At 41.3% G+C, this 17647-nt stretch overlaps 6 protein-coding genes across 9 annotated transcripts; 3 read left to right on the forward strand and 3 right to left on the reverse strand.

Moving 5' to 3' along the window:
* Positions 1-392: 392 nt before the first annotated feature.
* LOC107045142 (importin-9) lies at positions 393-4640 on the forward strand. The gene is made up of 4 exons (XM_015267291.1): positions 393-1623; positions 1912-2162; positions 2266-2509; positions 2841-4640. The coding sequence occupies exons 1-4, from the start codon at positions 666-668 to the stop codon at positions 4487-4489; spliced, it is 3102 nt and encodes a 1033-aa protein (XP_015122777.1). The 5' UTR covers positions 393-665; the 3' UTR covers positions 4490-4640.
* LOC107045143 (E3 ubiquitin-protein ligase PDZRN3) lies at positions 4528-8208 on the reverse strand. The gene is made up of 3 exons (XM_015267292.2): positions 7630-8208; positions 5079-7067; positions 4528-4901 (listed from the first exon to the last, which is right to left on the reverse strand). Exons 1-3 carry the CDS (start codon positions 7648-7650, stop codon positions 4641-4643), a joined length of 2271 nt encoding a protein of 756 aa, XP_015122778.1. The 5' UTR covers positions 7651-8208; the 3' UTR covers positions 4528-4640.
* Positions 8209-8234: 26 nt separating this feature from the next.
* Positions 8235-9583, reverse strand: LOC107045144 (BLOC-1-related complex subunit 6). Of its 2 annotated transcripts, none has more exons than XM_015267294.2 (3): positions 9348-9583; positions 8747-9280; positions 8235-8664 (listed from the first exon to the last, which is right to left on the reverse strand). In XM_015267294.2, exons 2-3 carry the CDS (start codon positions 9269-9271, stop codon positions 8452-8454), a joined length of 738 nt encoding a protein of 245 aa, XP_015122780.1. In that variant the 5' UTR covers positions 9272-9280; positions 9348-9583; the 3' UTR covers positions 8235-8451. The 2 variants fall into 2 exon arrangements, with proteins under 2 accessions (XP_015122780.1, XP_015122779.1); XM_015267293.2 differs by having other exon boundaries at positions 8243-8664; positions 9353-9583.
* On the forward strand, positions 9554-12352 carry LOC107045146 (GTP-binding protein Rit2). 3 transcript variants are annotated; one of them, XM_015267296.2, is made up of 6 exons: positions 9554-9922; positions 9993-10042; positions 10105-10240; positions 10439-10495; positions 10574-10647; positions 11088-12352. In XM_015267296.2, exons 3-6 carry the CDS (start codon positions 10120-10122, stop codon positions 11514-11516), a joined length of 681 nt encoding a protein of 226 aa, XP_015122782.1. In that variant the 5' UTR covers positions 9554-9922; positions 9993-10042; positions 10105-10119; the 3' UTR covers positions 11517-12352. The 3 variants fall into 3 exon arrangements, with proteins under 3 accessions (XP_015122782.1, XP_015122784.1, XP_015122783.1); XM_015267298.2 differs by having other exon boundaries at positions 10149-10240; XM_015267297.2 differs by having other exon boundaries at positions 9554-9896.
* LOC107045145 lies at positions 12256-13998 on the reverse strand. The gene is made up of 4 exons (XM_015267295.2): positions 13172-13998; positions 12809-13100; positions 12648-12720; positions 12256-12567 (listed from the first exon to the last, which is right to left on the reverse strand). Exons 1-4 carry the CDS (start codon positions 13336-13338, stop codon positions 12380-12382), a joined length of 720 nt encoding a protein of 239 aa, XP_015122781.1. The 5' UTR covers positions 13339-13998; the 3' UTR covers positions 12256-12379.
* Positions 13999-14580: 582 nt separating this feature from the next.
* LOC107045121 (hsp90 co-chaperone Cdc37) lies at positions 14581-16346 on the forward strand. Its single transcript, XM_015267258.1, has 3 exons — positions 14581-14777; positions 14969-15102; positions 15169-16346. The coding sequence occupies exons 1-3, from the start codon at positions 14745-14747 to the stop codon at positions 16124-16126; spliced, it is 1125 nt and encodes a 374-aa protein (XP_015122744.1). The 5' UTR covers positions 14581-14744; the 3' UTR covers positions 16127-16346.
* Positions 16347-17647: the final 1301 nt, after the last annotated feature.

Raw genomic sequence — 17647 nt, forward strand, 5'->3', positions numbered from 1 at the left:
TCAAATAAAAAATGTTGAAAATTTGAAAATACACATTCCCATTACAATTAAACATTAAAATTTGCCGTTTTTATTCATTAGATGTGGAAAAATCATGAAATTTGTTCGCACCTCGTAGAAAAAAGCGATCGTTTTGCAAGTAAATTTCCTTATTTATTTATAGAACTAAAATGCAAAAAAAAATATAGATATTGTGTAAAATGTAAAAATAAAGAAGAGAGAGAAAAAAGTAATGTTGAAAAACAACTCAACTGCATCAGAAAAAAATTCAGGAGAAAAATCGTATATAAATCTCATCACTCCCGAATATCATTCGTAATTATTAAATAAACCACGTGGGGTTCCCCAGCGTCGTGCGCGCGCGATCTACATCCGGCATCCGGCGCGGTGCACCAGTAAAGTGCCGACAATTACCACCAACCGAATTTCCCATTACAAACCAGTAATAATACATTCTCCCCTTTTCATGATTATTCCGAAGAATATTCAACTGAAAAATACGCATCACAATCGCACTTTGAAGCTTCAGTGAGTGAAAAAAGCCTTCACAACTGAGAGAAAACCATTGGAATAATCGCTGGAGCTAACCTCCTTCTCATCATTCCCTCCAGTTGGATAGAACAGTTATCCCCGATGGCCCGATGAGACACCGAAAATCGTAAACAATGGCGACAAGTCCGACCTCCCGAGACATCGAGAACTCGTTGAAGGAGGCTCTCTACGAGACCCTCAACGGCATCCTCTCGCCTCACCGAGACACCCGGCAGGCGGCGGAGCAGAGGATTCAGGCTCTCGAGGTGACCGACGACTTCGGGATCCACCTGACTGAATTCGTGGTAGACAGGAATGGGCCCCTGGAGATAAGACAGCTGTCGTCAGTCCTGCTGAAGCAGTATGTCGAGATCCACTGGTCCCCAGAGGCCGAGAAGTTCCGACCTCCCGAGTTGAAGCACGTGACCAAGGAGAGAATCAAGGAACTCCTGCCTCTGGGGCTCCACGAGAGCATCAGCAAGGTCAGGGCATCAGTTGCATACGCAATATCAGCGATTGCCCACTGGGACTGGCCTGAAAACTGGCCAGGACTGTTCGACATTCTGGTGAATTGCCTCAGTGGACAGAGTGAATTCGCTGTTCATGGGGCGATGAGGGTTCTCAGTGAATTCACCAGAGACTTGACTGACACTCAACTCCCCAATGTTGGCCCTGTTATTCTCCAGGAGATGTACAGAATATTTCAGAGTGATAATCAGTACTCGATAAGAACGAGGGGCAGGGCTGTGGAGATCTTTGCAACCATCACTGGCTTGGTCGCCTCCACAGGGGTTTATCAGAAGGGATTCGTGCAGCAGTACCTCCAGCCAGTCATTCCCATGTTCTGTGAGAAATTTGTCAAGTACTTGAGGGAGCCCAATGGCCCCATCAGCGATACTGGCCTCAAGACGGATATTATTAAGGCTGTTAATTGTTTGGCTACCAAGCTGTCCAAGTATGTGGCTAATTATCTACCTCAGATACTACCGCCCATTTGGGATACTCTTGTGCAGAGTGCCAAGGTTTATCAGGAGGAGACTGTTAATGGGGGGGATGATGAGGATATTGAGGAGAAACAAGTCGATTCTGACGGTAATTATTGCTTGGAATTTCATTCATTTTTACTTTCTCAAAGCTCTCATTTTTATTTATTTATGCTGAAGATGCAAATAATATAGTTATTTTGGATTTTTGAATTTATTGTGAAAATCAAATGCTATATTAGTGGCAAATGTTCCAGTATATAAAATTTTTACTCTGCTTTCACCAATTATTGAATAATTCAAGAATTTTCACTAGAGATTTGAATTGCGAATACTTTTATCTAATTTTTTTGTTCGCAATGTACTTTTTCTTTCGTTTTTAACTCTCGTTTTTCAGGTGAAATAATAAATTTCAATAATCTCATCATCGCAATCTTCGAGTTCATCCAGGGCTTGATGGACCAGAAAAAGTTCTCAAGTCTTCTCACTAATCTCGCTGGCGAAACAATGTACTATTTAATAATATTTATGCAAATAACCGAGGAACAGATTGAACTCTGGGCCACGAACCCCAGTCAATTCGTCGAGGAGGACGATCAGTGTGCCTTTGCCTACAACGTTCGAATATCAGCGCAGGAGTTGCTCTCTGTAAGTATCGAACAGCCGGGTTTCCCTGAATTTCTTGAAAAGGCTATCGAAGCGAAAAAGTTATTTTTTGCGGTCTCATAGCATCAAGATGTGTCGTCTACAGGCTCTAGTCCATCGTTCAGAGGAGGATTCAGTGAATACCCTTTGTGGAGTTGTTACGAGACATATCGAGGCCGCTAACTCCATGAGGACGACTAATGAGAACTCCTGGAAGCTCTCAGAAGCAGCTATTTTTGCTCTGAGCATTGCTAAGGATCAAATCGTTGAGAAATTGGAAGTTGGAGGTCTTCAGTTCGATATCGCCGCATTTTTGGATCGCGTCATATTGGGAATACTCAATGATTCAAGTACTTAATTGATGAAATATTTCACACTTTCGAGATTTTTTCTTCAACCTTGCCAATTCGCTAGAAAATTCTTTTGGATATTTTCTATAGAAACCCCACGATTCAAATTTTCCCAGTTTTTAAAATATTTTTTCCATCAAAAGAAAAGAAAAATAGAGTAGAAACAAGTCGAAAAAATTAGTGAAGAATTGTGCTTTCGATAGAAAACAAAAATCTCATTCAATCAAAAATTAAATGATCCAACAGCATAAAAAAAATCAAGTGTCCATTTTTCCCCACCTGCCCGTAATCTCCACATTCATAAAAAAATTGTCTTTTGATTTTGATACAGGTGCTCACCCATTTCTCCTGGGTCGATGCCTCTGCCTAGCAGGCAGATGTGCCAGGCAAATTCCCCCCGAGATCATGCCTCGTTTCCTCGAGGCGACAGTCAATGGACTCCAGGAAAACCAACCCATCTGCATTCGAATTAGTTCGGTCCGAGCAGTCTACTGGTTCTGCGAGGCATCCGCCGTCCCAAATGCCCTCATAGACAATGCCGTAAGGTCCCAGCTGTCAGCAATGTTCCAAGGGCTATTCAATCTCGTCGCAAATCAGCCCACGACAGAAGTTCTGACCCTGGTCATGGAGACATTTGCAGTTCTCATCTCCTTGGACAAAGACTTCACAGCCAGTGTTGAAGGGAAAATCTGTCCCCTGACGATAGCTGTCTTCGTGAAATACCACAGTGACCCAGAGATACTGTCAATCTGCCAAGACATCTTCAAAGAACTAACCGAAAATCCCCAGTGCATTGGACCCCTCCAAACACGACTGATTCCAACACTCGTCAGCATGATGACGGTGAATGCTCTCGATAAAACCGGTGACGAAGGGACAAAAGGAGTCGCTCTGGATGTCCTCCAAGTGCTGGTGCAATTCTCCCCTCGTAATTTGAGCAGTCCTCTAGTGGAAAATGCATTCCCAGCAGCCTGCCACTGCATACTGAACTCTGACGACAATGGGACCCTTCAGAGCGGTGGAGAAGTCATAAGAACTTATTTATCAGTGGGTGCAAGGCAGGTCATTGATCACCGGGATAACGAGGGTCGCACAGGACTGCACTACATACTCCAGATCGTTGCCCAGCTGTTGAATCCTCAATCCAGTGAATTCACAGCTACATTCGTGGGGAGACTGGTGACAACATTGATCAGAAAGGTTGGAAATAGTCTGGGGGAGAACCTGGATCTCGTCTTGAAAGCTGTTCTCAGTAAAATGCAGAGAGCTGAAACGTTGACAGTCATGCAGAGTCTGCTGATGGTTTACGCACACTTGATTAATACTGAATTCGATGCTGTTCTCAATTTTTTGTCGACAGTGCCAGGACCCACTGGACAGAGTGCTCTAGCCTTTGTTCTTGTCGAATGGGTTGCAAGGCAGCACTCTTTCTTTGGTAGTTACGACAGGAAAGTGACGATCGTTGCTTTATCGAAGATTCTGGAGCACGGTGTCACTAATGATGACTCCAGGCTCAATGAGATCATGGTAAAAGGCGATGAAATCTTTTCACCGAGTGAGGCTGGCGTTCGCACCAGGAGCAAGACCCAGTCGCATCCGTATCAATGGACAACAGTACCCATTCTCGTCAAGATTTTTAAACTCATTATTAATGAGATTTCTAATGATATGGAGGCCGGTTGCGCCGTCACTCAGGAGACTGAGGATTCTGATGATGAGGAAGTTGGGGATGATGACGATATGTACATAAACCCTGGGAATGAAGCGGATCTGTTGAGAATTACTGATGAAGCAGAGGAGGAGGATGACCCTGATCTTCTCCAAGATTCAATCTATCATCTGAATCTTAATCAATATCTAAGAGATTTTCTCACAAATTTTTCAAACCACCACTGTTTTCCAGCATTCATACAACATCTGAACCCCGCTGAACGAAAGGTTCTCAATAATCTCAGCATAGCTCCGACATTCATTCAGTAAATACGTTGCCATTTTTCGTCATAATAAATGTTCACCAAGTGATGTGTTTTTTTTTCTACTATTATGTACATTGTTATCAATATATTAGAATACATACCGGGATTAAAAATGAAAAAACATTGATAATAAATGCTTAAAATAGTTTTGGCAATTAGACTGTAGTTACTGAGAGAAGACCTACAATTGGCTTTCCATTGGCTCCACAGTGATCATCAATTTTTTGAGTATTTATCAGTCCAGGGTCTTGAGTGGGTTTTCGAACCTCTTTAGTTTCGTCCACGTGATCACAATTCGTTAATTCGTAAGACTGTTGCTGTTTCATTTGCTGTTTTATTGTTGCCTGACGCTGTTTGCGGAGACGAGCCTGCTCTAAGTGTCTTTTTCGTTCATCTTTGGTCCAATATCTTCCAAGCTGTATGAAAAATATGAAAATATAATGTTAAAGTACACTGCTGAAAGAAAAATTGAACGGGAACACGAGAATTTTCCAACTTGCTTGAATTTTAAATTAATGGAAAATTCAAGAATGCACTAAACCAAATTTTCTTAATTTCTATTAATTTTCACTAATTTGAAATTAAATCCATACTTTTATCTCGGAAACAGTGTCATCCTCAGTCGTAAGTCCAGCTCTCTCCTCAGATATCTCCAGCGTTCTATTCCCCAGCAGTCGATTCCTCACTGGTCGCCTGACAATGTACCTCGTTCCATCGGGTCTTCGTTTCACCTTCCACTCCATCCTGGGATCGCACTTGTCCTCCGGTAAATTCAGTGTATTTGCTTGACGAACCTGTTGACTACCGATGAAGTGATACTGGGTCAAATTGGGTGCCCTGAATTTACCCCTCGACTTTGAGTTTCTAACTCTCGTCTCTTTATTGCTGACATTTTTCCTATTAAGTGCTTGTGTGAATATCTGCTGCTGCAGCATCATCGTCTGCTCGAGATTATCAACATTAGTGTACATGATGCCAGATCCACTAGAGTCTTTATCCCGATTGTCCCAAGAGGCTCGATTATTCGAGACATTCTGCTGGTAATGGGGCTGATGGTAATATTGATAAGGAGTCTGGTACTGATGGCGATTTGTGCCGTGATAATAACAGGAGTTTGTTTTCTTCTCCTCCTTATCAGGAGTCACTTGATGGTTTATAAACTGTGGAGCAGAGAGGGAAGACTGAATCGTCCGAATCACCTGATTTTCAGCTACATCGCAGGAAGGTGGGGGTCTACTTCGACATGTTGCTGTTGAAACTAGAGTACTCGTGTAGGTATTGTCCGAGGGACAGAGGACGAGAGTGCTACCCCTGAGCTCTCTGGGATCCTTGTGCAGCTCAAGAACTAAAGGATTGCTGTGACAAGATTCTCCAGTATTGTAGGCACTCGACGAGTCCTTCTCCTCAATTGAACTGCTGCTCTTGGAGGATTTACTTCGGTGGTCATGGCCCCCTTCATTCCTTCGAAGATTCAATTTACTCTCGTAGGGAGACGAGTAAATGGGCTCTGCGTCGCTCTCCGGAATGGTCTCGTAGATGTGCTCACTGTCACTTCCAGCTTCTCGAGGCTTCCTACGCTTCCCACTGATGTTCAACTCATCAATCTTCTTCATCGACTCCTTCAGGCTCTCCCCGTAATTCGAATTCTTCTCTGTGATGCAGTCCTTGCTCGAACCGTGGGAGTTTTGGGAGGAGCAGGTGGATGACGACGTGTTCATGTTCAAGTTGGTGGTGTTGATGGGGAGACTGTGGGATGGCACTGGTGGTGGTGACGATCTGAATGCCCCCTCGCTATGCTCGTTCTCCCCGGCTCCCGAAGACTCGTACTGACGCTTTTGCTGTTGGAGAAGGAGCTCGATCATGCTGTTCTGGTACGCTGGGATGTTGTCAGAGAACAATGGAGACGATGTCTGATGGTAGAGGCATCGACTCACCAGGATGACAACGGTATTCTTCGTCTGTGCGAAGACTCTCTCCGTCTGCTCTTTACTCTCGATGTCCTTCCCATTGACCTGCAGGATCTGATCACCCTCTCGGAGTCTACCGTCTCTTGCTGCCAAACTGTCCTTCGCTATTTCGGAGATGTAGACCTCTGCAGCCTCAGAATTATCTCGATCGTACGAGTAATTGTAGCAGACTGTTAACCCCAGTTTCTCAGTGCTCGCGCTTTTCCGCAGTGTCACTTCCTCGAAGTAGACGTCCTCACGGAGTTTGTAGTCCCGCAGCTGCTGTGGGTCAACCGAATTCGAGAAGATCTCGTCGAATTCCTCAGCCTCTTCAACGTCATCCCCGTCGTTCTCCTCGTTCTCAAAGTCGTACTCTTCGCCGTCCTCGAACACGTAGTAATTTTCCTCGTAGTCTTCATTAATCAGTCCACCCAGATCCGTTTGAACCCCTGTCGATACAACACAAGACCATTTTCTCTGCTCTGATGACTCTGGTCTACTTGCCGTTGTCTCGGCATGCGATATTATCCTCGCCGACTGCTTTCGCAGTACCTGGATTGTTATGGGCTCTTGGGCAGTTTCAAAATAGCGCACAGCATCTTCGTGACTAGAATTGGAAACATCTCGACCGTTTATCTGGAAAAAGTTCCGCGTTACCATCCACTTTCTTCTTGTTTATTTTTTTTGCCTTTCGTTTGTGCTTCGTGATTTTTGTAATGAAACTGAAACTACACGTGGGAAACAATTTTGCAGATTTTAATAATTAATAATTATTAAAATCCAATAATTTACTACCAAATTCGCACGGGTTTTGAGTGAATTTCTTAAGTAAAAATCAGTAGTGAAGTGGTAAAACGGTTCAAGTCGAATATCTCTCAATCTAAGGGAGACAGCGAAATTTTCGTATTTACATTTGTTGTAGCTCTTAATCGGCTCTACAAAAAAGTTCATTATAAAAATTTTGTCATCTCCCCTCGATTGCGAGATATTTATTGAAAACTGGTCAATAGTCAAAATTGACTTGTACCGTTTTACCACTTCGCTACTGAAAGATTTTCAAATCACGAGCAAACAAGTTGGCACTTGAAAAAAATGCACTCATACGATTGTTTAACCCTTGAGCCTTCAAAAATCCCCCAAAATAATTTTTCCCTGTCGAATATTTTTACAATTAACCCCCACCCCTCGTTGCACTTACCGATAGAATAACAAAGTCCATGTTTGTGGTGGGGCCACTCTTCTTATTGTCAACTCAGTGTTGCACAGACAATGAAAACATAATCGTGCTCATTACCGGGTGAATTAAAAAATTCGAAATGTACAAAGGATACTGGTGAGTAATAAATATGAATGAGATGTTTTAGGTTTGGCTAGGACTACATATGGCGTCCTTGCAATGAGGTTACTACTCATGGGTATTCCCTTTCGAGCCCTTTCGATCTAAATTCCACTGGTGTCCGGAGAATTATCATCGTAATTCACAGTATTTTAGCGGTGAAATTTAGTTTCACATCCGTAAAACTTGACTCAACAAATTTCCGAAAACATTGTGAGTGAATGAGAAAATGGGAATAAAACTTGGTGTGTATGAACCCGATACAGTCTCAACCTCAACTGAGCCTGTGCCAGTGCGGTGTGGAGTCTTTTGTGTAGCCGCCCATCTCACGCTCCAGGCAAATGGTACATGAAGGAATGTCACGTTAGGCTACTGACCGACTAAACAAAGACAGATGGTCATCCAAGTGTCGATAACATCTCTCTCGTTTCAAGTGCACATAAATATATAAATAAAAATGCATTGCAAAGGCAAGTATCTGAAATGCACTATGACAATTTAATCAACGTCATAATTATTTCTCCAATATCCCCTGATCCCCTTGAATTAATTAACATCGTGGAGATGAGAATAATCACTGCATGTGGAATGATTAAAGAAATTTATTGTTTGAAAAATAGTGAGAATGAGTGGCATAACGAAATATCGATGTTACTCTTCTGAATTAATACTGCAGATATGTATTCACAGGTTCATTGCCCCCTCAAATAAATCTAATAATCGCTTCATCTCCTTGACTTGCTCAGCTAATTTGTAGATGGGGCCCATGGATTTTGATAACTCCTCGCATTTCGCCATCAATTGATACATCGATTTAATATTATGATCTACAGCATCACAGGTTTTGCACACTGCATCTCTGTATGTTTCTAAACAATCTACAGTAACAGCTGAGGCCTGCAAAAATGATCGACATTTAATGAATGAAACTTGATGCATTACATGCGTTAATAAACGATGAAAAAGCTTTTGAAATTACGCTATGGAGAATAGCTGCTAAATTCTCCGTCAGAGAGTCAACGGAAGTGGCTATTTTTCTCGCTTCCATCTCCAATTCATTGAGTGCATTGTGATCGGGCAATGGTAACTGTGGATTTAATGCCTGCCTGTATAAACAAGGAGTCGAGCTTCTCGACCCTGGAAACGACGGGGTGTCTCCCTTTTTCGTTACAGGACTCGACAGCTTTATTTTATTCTCCAAATCCTCAGCAACAAACAGCACCATGTCCCCCTCCTGCATGACAGTCCCCTCGAGTCGTAAATAGCCCATGGCTTTTCGATACCCGGGGAGATCCGGGCACTCTTCCTCCTCCTCAGGGCTACCCTCGCCGCTCTTTAAATTCAGCATGTGCGGCCTGTCAGCCAGGGCATCGATTTTCTTCATCCTTTCGTCTGTCATAAACTCGTCGTCATCGATATCCGGGGATTCAACGAGGGACCGGAGTTCTGAGATCGGCGGGGACGACTGAGAGTCGAAGGAAATTTCTGAGTAGGAGGCAGTCATCTCTTGGGGCTGAACGACAATCATTGGAGATGTTAAAAAAATTTCACACTAAGAATGAGGCCTTTTAACATCTAACCTTACTCGGTCTTCGTCGAAATCCATCGGCGCTATTTTATATGAATTTTGAGGTTGACTCGCCCTCGCTGGAACATCTGGCTCCTCATCCATTCTCGTTTCACTAACTGTATTTCTTTCAACGCTCGACACACACCGCGACATTTGGCTCCAATCGGTAGAAATTTTGGAGCAATGTTTTTGAAATAAATGTCAAAGAATCGAAGGCAAACGTCATCGAGGCGCTGCTAATCGTGACATGCGTATCAATCTGTGTATGCGCGAGAGAGCCGCTCGTATGGAACGCTGGTGTATGAATAAGTGTAGGTGGAGTATGTAAACGAGTGGGCAGTGACTTGACTGATGAGTGCTATGGTATTTTGGAGATTTTTAGGGAACACATGATCTCGGATTTTTTTTTCAACGGTAAATCCGGCCGGTTCCCGCCGTTAAATACATTGTTGGATAGTTGAGGTTTTATTGTAGGCACATGCTCCAAATTTTGGAGCACTCTGTACTCGTCGCTCCGTTTTACGGAGGCAGGAGCGATCCCCACCCTTATGAAATTCAAGTATGCCGTTTAATCAATAAATTTTGGTAATTTTTACGTGGCTTTTTGTTTGTTTATAGTGTGTAAAAATGTTTAATTGAGTTTAAATTGATGCAGATGGGCTGCAGGTGAGCTCCGAACATCTGCCTGTTTGCCGAATTATTTATGTAAGCGTTTGGATTAAACAGCAATGAGAATTCCTTTGAGCTGGCATGATTTATCTTAACAGATTAGTGAATTAATCATGACTTCCGATGCTGGACAAAACGGAAGGAGTCAGACAGGACAGACTGGTCAAATCACTGCTAGAGTACCGAGGGTCTATAAAATTGTTGTTCTTGGGGACGGAGGTGTTGGAAAGTCAGGTAAATTCCGTCGATAATCACCGAATTTTCTGTTTAAAACACTTTTCACATTTTTCACAATAGAATCGAACAAAAACAAATATAATTCCCGCTAGAAATGCTGTATAAATCCAATACAATTGTTTCTACGATTTTTTTTTCGCGTATGATTGAATAATTAAACTTGTAAATTTTTCAATGGTCGAATGAACTTTCTAGCTGTCACGCTCCAATTTGTGAGTCACAGTTTTCTGGATTACCATGATCCCACGATTGGTAAGAGCTGCATTATTCTAATTATTCCCAACGAATTTATATTATTGAACCACTATAATTTTTATTCCTTGGAAAAAGAGGATTCGTATCGACAGCAGGCAGTTATTGACGGTGAGCCAGCCCTTTTGGATATCCTGGATACTGCAGGCCAAGTGTGATATCAAATATTTCTTGCTAATTCATTCTCCAACTCTATACACTGAGAGGAAAAAATATTTTCTCAAACGAGTCTAGTTTGAATCATGAAAATTGCAAGTTAAAAATTACGGAAAAAAAATAAATCTAGTGCTGGCCATTTGAAGATTGTTCTCAGATGAAAAATTTTCGACACAAAAATTATTTTATGCAAAACCAAAGATGGTAGTTTCTTTCAATAATCTATAATTACAGATGAGAAATTAATTCTCAAATAAAATAATAATTTTATTGTATTTGATTTTTCATGCTTTTTGATTTTCAAATTCAAATCAAACAATTTATTTTTGGTAATTTTCAAATTGTGATTTTCTAGTCCAAACAAGACTTGATTGAGGAGTTGTTCGTTTTTCCCTCAGTGTAGATCCCCCATAATAATACGGAATGATCATTGCAGGTAGAGTTCACCGCAATGCGAGATCAATACATGAGATGCGGCGAGGGTTTCATGATCTGTTACTCCGTAACAGACAGACACAGCTTCCAAGAGGCACTCGAGTATCGAAAACTAATTTCTCGTGTACGAGCCAACGAGGACATTCCCCTGGTTCTCGTTGGCAATAAATTTGATTTACAATCACAACGAAAAGTCTCCACGGAGGAGGGCAAATCACTGGCTGATCAGTTGGGCTGCCCCTTCTACGAGACATCAGCGGCACTACGACAATTCATCGACGATGCATTTTATTCCATCGTACGACAGATACGAAATAAAGAACGAAACCGTGAGACAGCTAGAAAGAGAAGTCGATGGCGAAGACTTCGTTCAATTTTCGCTTTCATATTTCGTAGGAAGAATAGGAATACATCTCACTACTCTCCTTAAGAGTTGACACGATTATATTTTGTTTCATCATGCTGAGAATTTGACGCTTAGAACGTGTTTCCATTGATTTAGCTTCTAGATGAATTGTTAACGGTACTACTCATTAATTATCAGCATTGATAGGTGAGGCCGGGGCAAAATTTATAATTGAGGAATAAGTTTTTCGATATAGACTCATCACAAAGAAAAAGAATTTCATAGAAAATTCAATGAGTCATTAACATTTCAAGAAAAATCAAATGTCCCTTGTGTTATTGGTGTTGTACTTATGAGAGAATACGCGAGTTTAAAATTATTGTAATGTACATAGCAATAAGCAAGGATCAGTTCAGTTCTAGTCATAAATTGAGCATTTCAGTTGCAAAGAAATATCTATTAATGTTGAATAGTATAGGAACTTATTTGTTTTTTTTTTAAATTGAATGAATGTATCTTTTTATACAAAACATATTCGGCAATTTCAAACGTGTAAATGATGGCATCTATTTAACATTTAAAGAAACAACCTCGAGCTTCATAATTTACTCTGGACTTGAAAGATCTAAACATACCAAAGCTAACGTAAACCAGTATTAATACCAGAAACATTTTTCCATAACGAGATTTATGATCGATTAACAACGAATAGATAATGAATTAATTGAATATAAAATCCCAAAGTTTTTTAATGAAATAGAGGATAATTTATGATGTCGAGACAATACTCCACGGAAACATAATATGCTTGTAGGCATTTTTTAAAAATTCACCACGTATTTATTTCATATCATTGTTGAAACAAGGTATATTTTTAGAACAATGTAGAATGAACAAATAAAATTGTTCTCATTAATTTACACAATTCGTTAATTCATACGTACGGCTCATTGTTTACTGGATTTTTGAGTTACCATCGAGTTCTTTACAATGTGATTGTAGACGGAGTCCTGATTAACTTGGGATAGACTTTGATGTTTCGAGGGCTCTACAACAACTGCTGGATCGTCGTCAATTTCACCAGCTGTGTCAGCATTATTGTCGTCCACGAGGGAGTCCAAATTATTTGCCAGCGCTTCACAATTATTTTCTCGATTATTTATTTGTCAATGAGTTGAAATATTGCTTCATTAAATTGGGGAAAGAGGAACTTACGTTCTGGGTCTTGTGCAATGTGTGCTGCTTTACTACTGCACGTTCTATTGAGATTATTCAGTTCAATTTTAATCTGAAGAAGAGAAAGTATTGATAAATTGATTAGACGAAGGACAAGTCCATGAACTTGTTGGAATTCTTTAAATTAATTGACGCCTCACTTTGTCTAAATCAGCGTGAAGTTTTTGTGCCTCTTCTCTTTTAACATTCAATTGCTCATCAATAGTGTCCTTGTCAAGTCTCAATGCTGCCAATGCAGCATCCTTCGTCGAGCCCAACTGTCTCACAGACTCCAGCTCGCTGTTGCAGAACGCTCCCGAGTTGGTGAGCTCATCGTTACTCTTTCTCAATTCATTCTCTCTAACGTGTAATGAGGCTATTGTGTCCTGGGACTGTTTAAACCGAAGCTCCAAGTTGGCTACTGATGTCTCACATTTTTCACGCTCTTCCAGGCTTCATGATACAATTATAAATCATCAATAATATTTACATCTCGTTAAATAAATTGTTATCGAGATGCTCACCTAATTTTGATCTCTGCATGCAACTGATCAATCTGCAGTAGCAATTCTGTTTTCTCGGTTGAGAGGCTCCACCAATTGCACGTCAACAGAAAACAGATCAACAGAAGAACAGCAACAACACTAGTGGGACATCGTCCTCCACTAACTCGCATTGAATCAAGTGCCATTGAATCGTTTATTCACACTCAACTCGATTGATTGATTAATTACAACTGGTGAACTACTCATCAGCCATAACCTCAGAGCCCTGATGATTCGAGACTTCACCGGAGTATTAAAATCCTCACATTTACTGCCACGTTTGCCCTCACATTCTCCAATAAAATGCACAGCCGTAAAAAATTATATCTAAAATGCCCTGATCAGCCGCACGAAGCAACGAAAACCGGTTTTTCAACGATCAACGTTGGAGTTAATGGTCTTATTCGTTGTTATTCCCGAGGAGTACGAAAATTGTGGAGCATCGCATTAACCGCTGGCACTTCGAGGTCCCCAACTGTGTGAGCTTTAAGTTAGGGGAGAGTTTTTTGAATTGCCAGTTTATTTGAGTTATTTTGTTTGTATACTGATAAGAAAACCTACGCGACTGGTCGATAAGTCTTTCTATGTAACGATTCCGCCCCCAGAACGGCCGACTCTCAATGGAAACTTTGTGTTTTCCCTTATTCCTGCATTGACACAACTCGTTTGTCTTGTCATCCACCTCTGGAGACGTCTGCTCCATCAGAAGATCGTCGATTTCGTTGATTATGAAGCTCTCGTCGTTCAGGATCATATCGAAATCCGCAGTTTCCAACTTATTTTTGAACAGGGGCTCATCACTCGATATTCCGTAGTAGCCGTGAATAAATCTATCGTCAATCTCTTGGATTGCGAAGTATTCGTGCAAATCTCCACTAGTTGTCGCATAGATTTTTCCCAATTGTTTCTGAGGCTTTGCTGAATCCTTTTCATTTGATTTCAAAAATTTGGAGGAATCATCCAACGTTTCCATCTGTTTTTTCGTACTTTCGGGGACTGATTCACCGAGGGGACTCTCCAGTATGTTTTTTTGCAAACAGAAAATCAATGTCTGCATGTATTTCAGTTGTAGCTGCATGTCTGGTAGCTCCTTTATTTTTTCAATCCACAATTGTGCCACTGATTTTTCTATTTTTGGAGTAATCGATTTATTATTTTTTTTATTTATGGGGAACGTTTTTTACCTTTATCATTTTTCAATCCCGAGATCAATGTCTCAACGATGTTTAGAAAGAAGGGGACACTGTCCATGATAAAAATTCCGTACGAAGAATTTCAGCAACTCAAATCTACCCGCTAAACGCAAAATCACCTGATCTGGGTCAATGACATTTGAAAAAAATGATATTTCGTTGGGGAAATATCATTGAGATGGTAGCACTAGTTAATTCCCGTTCGAGTCCGACAAAAATTCCTGAAACGGTACGCGCCGATAACCAAGATTGTGGCACAGTAGTTAACAAATCCGCAGTATCTCTATTTTTTCTGGATATTATTTGAAGTAATAGTGAACACAGGATTTCGGATAGTGTAAAATAATAAATAGGATAAAATGGTTGACTACAGCAAGTGGAAGGACATAGAAGTGAGTATTAACCGCCAAGTGACAGAATAGAATTTTCTGGAATGCCAAGATTATTTTGGGTCCATAAACCCATTTCAGTTCTCTTTCTTGATGAACAAATATGTTAATTAATTTCATTTTCGCATGCATAATTTATCAATCTAGTTCTGTTGATTTTTCGTAGAAACATTTTTTTTAATTCCAATGTTTAGATTTCAGACGATGAGGATGACACTCATCCAAACATTGACACTCCATCGTTATTTCGTTGGCGTCATCAGGCTAGAATGGAGCGAATGGAGGAGCAAAAACGAGAGAAGGAGGAATTAGAAAAGAAGAAAAATGAGTAAGTCAATAATTTTTCCCCAAATAACTCCGCGAGCTATTCAACTAAAAATCCAATATCTTTCAGAACCCTGAAAAAACTCAAGGAGACAAAACAAAAAATAGAGAAGTTGGAAAAGGAGCACGTGAACTCCCAAGACTTGGACTCAATGAAGAAAGCCCTCCAGGAGCTGGAACTCGAGGAGATGAAGGTGAAGGAGAAAGAGCAGGAGCTGGAGAAGAAGGAGAAACTCACGCCCTGGAACGTCGACACTATTGCCCAGCCAGGCTTTGCAAAAACGGTAATCAATAAAAAACCCCGCAGGAAAGACGACGATGCAGACCTGCCCGACGACGTGAGGGAGCAAAAGATGAAGGATTTCGTCAAGGAGAATGAGAAAAAACTCAAGAAATTTGGAATGTTGAGGAAGCACGACGACAGTAAAGCTTATCTCCAGGAGAATCCCCAGTTGGTCTGCGAGAACACAGCCAATTACTTGGTCATCTGGTGCATCAACCTGGAGATGGAGGAGAAGCACGATTTGATGGAGCACGTGGCACACCAGTGCATCTGCATGCAGTACATTCTCGAATTATCGAAACAACTAGACGTGGATCCACGTGCCTGCGTCGGTTCGTTTTTCAGTCGTATCCAAGTAGCCGAGGTCGAGTACAAAAAGTCGTTTGACGATGAGCTGACGGCATTCAAAGAGAGAATTCGCAAACGAGCTGCTGAGAAAGTCGCCGAGGTCATAAAAGAGGCTGAGGAAGAGGAGAAGAAGGCGAGACTGGGACCCGGTGGTCTCGACCCCGTTGAAGTGTTCGATAGCCTCCCGGAGGCACTCCAAAAGTGCTTCGAGAGCCAAGATATTCCATTACTACAAAAGACCATTTCAGAAATGCCCGAGGATGAGGCGAGATATCACATGAAACGGTGTATCGATAGTGGGCTCTGGGTACCAGATGCCAACAGCAAACAAAAAGGAGGCGAGGAAGAACCTGTCTATTCAGAAGCTACAGACGCATCAACACCTGACCCTGAATGACTCTCAATGCCAAAAGGCCACTCATAATGCATTTTCCTATTTCACCTGGAATTTATCGGTGTGAATTCCTTTTTGTAAATTTCCGATTTGATTTTCTTTTTCAATTTCAGACAGAGGTGAATTTCAAATGAAATTATATCTTTTGTTACTCGTTATTGTAGACGTAAATGACTCAAATGATCTGGTGATAATCAATAAACAAGTCTCATGAACATTGAAAGAGTGATTCTGGCTTTTTGGGAGGACGAATACCGTTTTGGGCACGTTCTGGGGAAAATGGCGGCAGTACGAATCGCGGTGGAAAAGATGGACACGACAATTTGTGGACAAATTCTCGGATGGACAGTTTTGATGGGGTGGTTAAACAGGGCTTGGTATTGCAGGTATCCTTAGGAAATGTCTCGTCAGTTGAGATTTTTAGTGCAGCAGCACGGTGAAAGATGGCGGGATTATTCTCATTTCAAACGGAATTACTGAATCGAACTGGAAGGAGGCTACAAATGTCGAAATAAAAAATTTTCATTTTCACCTGGAAAAATGGTCATGTCTTGGAGTTTTCCAGGGGGAAAGTCGACTTTCGCCAAAATATAATTTTTTAGCCGGGTGAACGTTGATTCCATCTATTAAAACGACGGGCTATTCAGAACTATCAAAAGTATGTGGAAAAAGCGAAAACTGAAAAAAAAAATTTTCACCGGATGCCAAGTGTCGGATCTTGGATTTTTCCGGGGGGAAAGGCGGTCCAAGGGTCATAAGGGTCACAAGGGTCAAAGTGTCAGGTCTTGGATTTTTCGCCAAAATCGAATTTTTTAACCGGGTGAACGTTGATTCTAACTATTTAAGCGATGGGCTAGTCAGAACTGTCAAAAGTATGTGGAAAAAGTGAAAACTGAGAAACCGTTTTTTTTGGCCCCAGCCAAAGGGTCAGATTTTCGGGTTTTCCGGGGCAAGTCGACTTTCGCCAAAATATAATTTTTTAGCCGGGTGAACGTTGATTCCATCTATTAAAACGACGGGCTATTCAGAACTATCAAAAGTATGTGGAAAAAGCGAAAACTGAAAAAAAAAATTTTCACCGGATGCCAAGTGTCGGATCTTGGATTTTTCCGGGGGGAAAGGCGGTCCAAGGGTCATAAGGGTCACAAGGGTCAAAGTGTCAGGTCTTGGATTTTTCGCCAAAATCGAATTTTTTAACCGGGTGAACGTTGATTCTAACTATTTAAGCGATGGGCTAGTCAGAACTGTCAAAAGTATGTNGTCAGAACTGTCAAAAGTATGTGGAAAAAGTGAAAACTGAGAAACCGTTTTTTTTGGCCCCAGCCAAAGGGTCAGATTTTCGGGTTTTCCGGGGCAAGTGGATTTTCGCCAAAATCGAATTTTTTCGCCAAGTAAAGGTTGATTCCATATTTATTGGCACCTCTAATGCCAATGAAATGCTCGGAGGCGCCATAAATGTCGAAATGAAATGAAATGTCTTGTATAGGGTGTAGGAAGTGGAAAAACGCAATTCTGAACCGTCCA

Source organism: Diachasma alloeum, unplaced genomic scaffold (assembly GCF_001412515.2).
Source record: "Diachasma alloeum isolate Michigan unplaced genomic scaffold, Dall2.0 Dall_scaffold_00879, whole genome shotgun sequence".
NCBI classification, from domain to species: Eukaryota; Metazoa; Arthropoda; class Insecta; order Hymenoptera; family Braconidae; genus Diachasma; species Diachasma alloeum.